The sequence below is a fragment of the Talpa europaea genome, assembly GCF_964194135.1.
Source record: "Talpa europaea genome assembly, chromosome: 4".
Lineage (NCBI taxonomy): Eukaryota > Metazoa > Chordata > Mammalia > Eulipotyphla > Talpidae > Talpa > Talpa europaea.
Window position 1 is genome coordinate 120,267,099 of NC_140070.1, and position 6,000 is coordinate 120,273,098.

The 6,000-nt window shown below is 36.2% G+C and overlaps 1 protein-coding gene across 1 annotated transcript in view; it reads right to left on the reverse strand.

Moving 5' to 3' along the window:
• Positions 1 to 5,515, reverse strand: part of MFN1 (mitofusin 1) — a gene marked incomplete at its 5' end in the record, with an annotated part of 28,715 nt that extends 23,200 nt beyond the window's left edge. The window contains 3 exons of the mRNA XM_084232052.1: positions 95 to 257; positions 3,257 to 3,392; positions 5,404 to 5,515. Coding sequence (XP_084088178.1) covers positions 95 to 257; positions 3,257 to 3,392; positions 5,404 to 5,515 — 411 coding nt within the window. The remainder of the gene's footprint in view (positions 1 to 94; positions 258 to 3,256; positions 3,393 to 5,403) is intronic.
• Between the last annotated feature and the right edge of the window lie 485 nt (positions 5,516 to 6,000).

Genomic DNA, 6,000 nt, shown 5'->3' on the forward strand with positions numbered 1-6,000 from the left:
TGCAGTCCCCAAAACTGACATTGTGTACATAAAAATAAATTTACAATGTATTGAGAAAAAAAGCAAATCAGAATATAGCACAAATATAATATACCTTCACGCTCTTTTTTTCATCTGATCCTTCTGTCATAAGATAGGCTTTATCTCCGTCAGTTCCTTCAACACTCAGAAAACAGTTTGTTGTATGGCCAATCCCACTAGGGAGGACTTTATCCCACAACATTGCATTGATAACAGAACTCTTTCCACTGCTTGTCCTGAGGAATGAAAATATAAAATCATGAAAACCAAACATGGCAGTAAAAACTTTGGTTTTTCACTAGATCTAAGGCCTAGAATTCAAATTTTGTTAAAAGTTCATCGGATTGCATTTTTATGAAAAAATTAATTTGATTTATACAAATATTAGCAGTGCATGTTTCCAAAAAATAGAGGAAACCAAGAGTTCTACCTTCACTATAAAGCTATCCTTGCCTTTTCTTTCTTGCCGTTTATGGTCATCTGAAATCAGAGCCACAAATTCTATGACACTCTTCCCATGACAAAAATGTGATCTAAAGTCCCATCTCTCCTTAAATCTGGGCTGTCTATTCCACGTCAACTAATGTGTCACAAGTGAAAGTGGGTGACTTCCAAGCCTAGGTCATAAGAAGCAATGCAGCTTCTATCTTGCTAACCAGAACACATGGACTTGGAGTCCTGCCATTGAAATGCAATTATTTTGAGTTAGCCATCCGGTGAGAATATTAAGCCAGAATTCTGGGTAGGTACTCTGGAAAGAGTCTAATCCCAAATTGTTACAGCCCAGGGAACATGAGAGGGAACACTTTCAATGATTCCAACTCTGTTGTTGAGGAACCCACAAACTTTATGTCTTCCCAGCTGAGGCTTTAGACATTGTGGAGTAGACATCTTGGCTACACCTGTCTAAATTCTTGATGGACAAAATTTGTGAGTATAATAAAGCTGTTTTTAAGTTATTAAATTTGGGGTAATTTGTTATATAGTCATAGAAATCAGAATAGTTCCGATGGTGTTAAAACAAGGAACAGCTCATACCCAGTTCAGGGGCTTGTTTTCAAATCAGTCACTCCAAACCCAGAGGCTGTTTTAAGTCCAAGGTTCTATATTTGCTCACAGCACCACAGGCTATTCTGACATTTCAGTGTTAAAGTTAGTACTTTTGTTTCATTATAAAAATGTCATCCTATCTCTTCACATATGAAAATAAATATACATGCTTCACATCTTCCCTTCAGAGTTAAGTGTGATAGTCTTATTAATATTACAGCTGTCATCCCAGGGAACCATTTCACCTTCATCATCTCAACAGTGACTGCTATTGCTCCTATAGCATATTCTACAAGGTCACCTATGACCTCTGTTAAAATTAATCCTTCTGATAAACACAAAAAGAGATCAATTGCATTGGTTCTCAAGAGTACCTTGCACAGCCCTAACCCCTATCAAAATCACCTAGATGCTTATTAACAACATCACTCTCTCAGACGTACTGTGAACCTACTGAGTCAGGTTCTGGGAGTGGTCCTACGATGAGTCCTATGCATCCTAAAAGGAGAGCACTTGCCTTACCAGAACATTAAGAAACCCAAAAGTAAGACTTCCTGATTTTCCTTTAACCTGTCTGTCATCTCAATTCCAACACATGGTACCTTTTCCCTTCCCCAACCCCATCACCGTTTTTCCTTTTTATTGTACATTCTTCCTTCATGGATCATCGCTCAGTTCCTGTAATCTGAAATACCAAAATAAACTTATGATAACCAACTTTTCTAGAATTCTTATTCCAAACTCACATAATCCTTCACTCCTCTCACCTTCCCAAGATAAGCCACCCAGTATAGTCACCACACCAGCCCAATATACTCTTTTATATTCCTGTCATCATGCCCTTTTCTTCAACTTCACAAGTTGATTATAATTTCTTACCTAGATAACTGAAACTGCATTCTACCCCCTATTCTCAGTCAATTATCCCTACTAAAGCCAAGATACAATTATAATGCCCAGTTCATCATGGCCATTTTTTCAAAATATAGTAATACAAAACTCTTTACCATCACCTACTACGTCCTTCATGATCTGGCCCCTGCTTACTTTTCTGTTCCCTTCTTTTGTCAGTGTTACTAATGTCCTAAATTCAAATACTTATAATTCTCCAAACACATCATGGTCTGTCTCCCTTCCCACTTGGGGCTATGCATTGAATGGGCTTTTAGAACTTATTCACACCTGAAGTGTGAATTATACCTATTTCTTCTTCTCAAAGGGACCACTGAGTCACAGCCTCATAAAAGGTCACTTTCCTCCCACTCCTACTGCACTTTAGCTGGTATAGGGCCTCCTTTATGAACCTATGAACTTTAATGAACTCATAATAAACTCAGTGTAAGGCTTTGAGAATATGGCCAAGTGGGATAACCAGTCCATAAAACAAAAAAACAACAGGTTGGTTATAAGTTCAGAAGGAATTGAAAAGTCCAGAATAACTGAAAAAGAATACTTTAGAGTGGTCAGGAAAGAGGCAGTAATATTTAGGATGATATCTGAAGAGTGAAAAGGAGAGAGATAGGGCAGGATGGAGAATTCTATACAAAGGAAATTACAAGTGAAAAACCCTAAGATGGGAAATAGTTTCAAAAGCCTATGAGGTTAGTTTAATGAGTATATAAATACTCTATTGCTACACAGCACAAGCTATTTGAGCAACCAAATATGGCCCGAATCATTTGTCTTTGAATCCCCAGTGCCTGAAAAAGCACATGGTACACAGGTATTTAACAAGATTGTTAAATGACTGTATAAGCTGTGGCAGAGATCTCCCTATCACTACAAGCAGTGACATTAACTAAGATGGCTACCTATTCTCCCTCAGGGAATAAAGGGGCTGAGAATCCTTTTGGGAAATACCTAATAATCAACATAAGCTTAAAAAGAGTAAGTCATAAATATTGCAGGTCACTTGTTTGCATTTCTATACTTACAACTGGCTAAGAAGTCAACTTTAGATGAGCAGCCTTAAAAGATTAAAAAAAAAAAAAGACTGACCTTCAAAAACTCTCATTTTATACCAGGAACTAAGAAGAACAATTCTTCTGCATGCTGTGGGTTGAAGCGGGGTGTGTGTGGGGGCTGGGGGGATATCACTGCTGAAACACCAGAAAAAATTTGGGATATGACCAAGAAAAGCTACATTTCTGGAAATTATCCCTGAGAAGAAATAATAAAGGTTTACCTGCCAAAAAATGCAACTTTCATGTGTCTCCGCGATAGCACCTCACCAATGATGGAAAGCTTGCTTTTATATCCCTGTATTTCCAGCAGGTCATCTTCAGTAGCTATACGATCAAGTTCTGGATTCTTATATGTTGCTGCAAAATTGAAATGGCATTAGAAAATTTATATAAATGAATATTAAGTTAATTATAGATCAGAATACCTAAGATTTGTGTATATTTTGGCTTTGTTCTATATTAATGTACCATTTGAAAAATTAAAATGCCTGTGTTATTTAAGTATCTGGTAGAAGGTAAATGTTTCCTTGCAATGGTTCATAGCAATCTGCCCCAGAGAATTTTTAAATTATTAAAAATTGCAGGGGTCCAGCAAAAAGAATATTCATTCATCTACTTCTCAAAAATACAAAATACTTATCTAATACAAAAAATACATTTCTAAACAAACAAACAAACAAACAAAAACAAACCAGAATTTAATATCCACCTATTATTGCTCCATCCTTACTAGATCTTCGAATTTTAAGCTGAGATGAAGGATCCACATGCTAAAGAAAGTTGAATGGGCACTCCCAAAAATGAAAGAAAGGTATTTTTCAAGATTTCCAAACTAGGTAAGACTATGCTGCCTTATTACTTCTAGTTTGCCTCCCATAGTGATGGAACAAAAAAACTCAATATGAAAAGACAAAGGAGAATAAAGAATTACAGCTGGTATCCCACTCCTGTCAGGTCTGGGGGTTAACTACTTACCCCAGTCTTAATCTCTGCTCCTCAAAGGATGGGACTAGCTGGGTTTGAAGGGTAGAAATGCCTTTCAGTTTTGTTTATATTTTAGGGACATACATTTTTACACTTGTTTTTTTAGCATCTCACTTTGAAGGCTTGAGCACTGAGATGTATTTGGCTATATATATGATCCTATAGACAAACATTTACCAGCTCACCTAGCGCTCACCTAATTAAATTCAAGCTTACATAGCTCATCATACTTTTCAAGTGAATTAATAAAATAGGTGCAATTTGGTGAATAATGGGAAGACTTGTACCTAAGTACCATTACATTCATCTTTTCCATTTTATTCTTGTCTTATTTTTATTTGCTTTGTCTACTTTTTGCAACACTTTTTCTAAGGTTGTAGAATCAGTAAAACTGAATTCATATTCTATAGCTGCCATTTGTGCTTCTAGCACAAAGCTTTATCTAAAGCAGGTTCAAAAAACATAAGACATTAAATTTAACCTCATTTTCACTGCCTATCAACTTTTTTAGAATGAAATATTTAAAAATCACTGTGCCAGCTCAAATCCTTTGCAGACTAGTATTTTTCCTATACTAGTATTTTTTTTTTGCTTAAATTCTTTCTAAATTGGAAATTTTATAAAGAGTCTATACTAGAACATTTTTTCCCCTCACTCAACAGCAAAACTTAAACTATCAGATTTAGTGTGAGAACACAATTAAAAGGCAGTTTTCTCTATCCTCAGGATCTCAATGTCTGATGAGGGAGTTAGGAAGGACTAGGAAAAAAGTTTGATTTCACCAGCCTACATCACTGTCACTGGAGTATATAGGACCCCACCCCTTTCTTTGTATCCTTGACAGTCATATACTCTTAAGAGCTAGAAAAGATGTCAATAGTTTTCTTCAGAGTAGTATTCCCTAGTGAGACATTCCTCACCAACTTATTAAAAGCCCTTTTCCCTTTTTCCCACTACATCCCTGCTTCATCTGATAGGATAAGAGGTCTGAGAGCTTGGTTTAATTGCTGAGTTGGGAAAAAGTAAATATAATGGGTAAATGTGGGCTGCTTGGTTTTCAGTGCAGGTATTTACTAGCTGTGTGATCTTGGGGAAGTCGTTAACTTTTCTGTGCCATGATGTCTTCATCTTTAAAATCAGCATTATTAAAATCTGCCTCAATGTTGATATAAAGTTTAAATGGCCTACTGAATATTAAGTGATTAGAATAATACCTCAATATAAGCACTTATTTCTGGATGATTTTAATACCATTTAATCTTCCTTTTTGAAATAGCTTTTATGGTATCTCATAGTAAACAGCACAATGTCTGTGTTCAGTAACTAAGAATAAGCACCTTTACATATTTTCAATAGTCACTTTAAAAAACTTAAAGGAACTAACCTTCAACAAAATGTGATCCTTCAGTAACAAACTCCAGTAACTGTTCAAAAATAGCAGTAATTGCCTTCTTAGCCAGCACAAAGTGCTTCAGCGGAGAAGTACTTTCTGCCATTATGGTAGGGCTTGGGGGAAAAGGTAAAATAAAAAGTTAGAAAAGCAAATTAAACTAGATGATAAGGATTTGCAAATTAACACCTTCCAAACACGCTGATTAATTTCCCAATGAAATAAATTAAACTGCCAAAATACTTTTTCTCCCCAGTCTAAACACGTCAGTGCTTATCTCCCAAATCACTTTTAGATAACCATTATTTTTAGTTTTTTTGGAGGGGGGGTTATTCCAGCCAGACAAAGACTACTTTTGAGTGATAGTCTACTAAAGTAAGTGACATTACTGACCAAAATCTTGGTTGCAGTTTCCATTTCCAACTGGTACAGATGAAACTACTGCAGCTACTGCTCAACTGTCATTGCATATGACTCTTAAGTAGATTAGGGATAGAGAGAAGCCGCCAAATTCACAATGTGATTAAGTTTCTCAACCTGGAAGTGCTAGGTGTGTCGAGGCGGACATACCGTGAGGCACTAACATTCCAA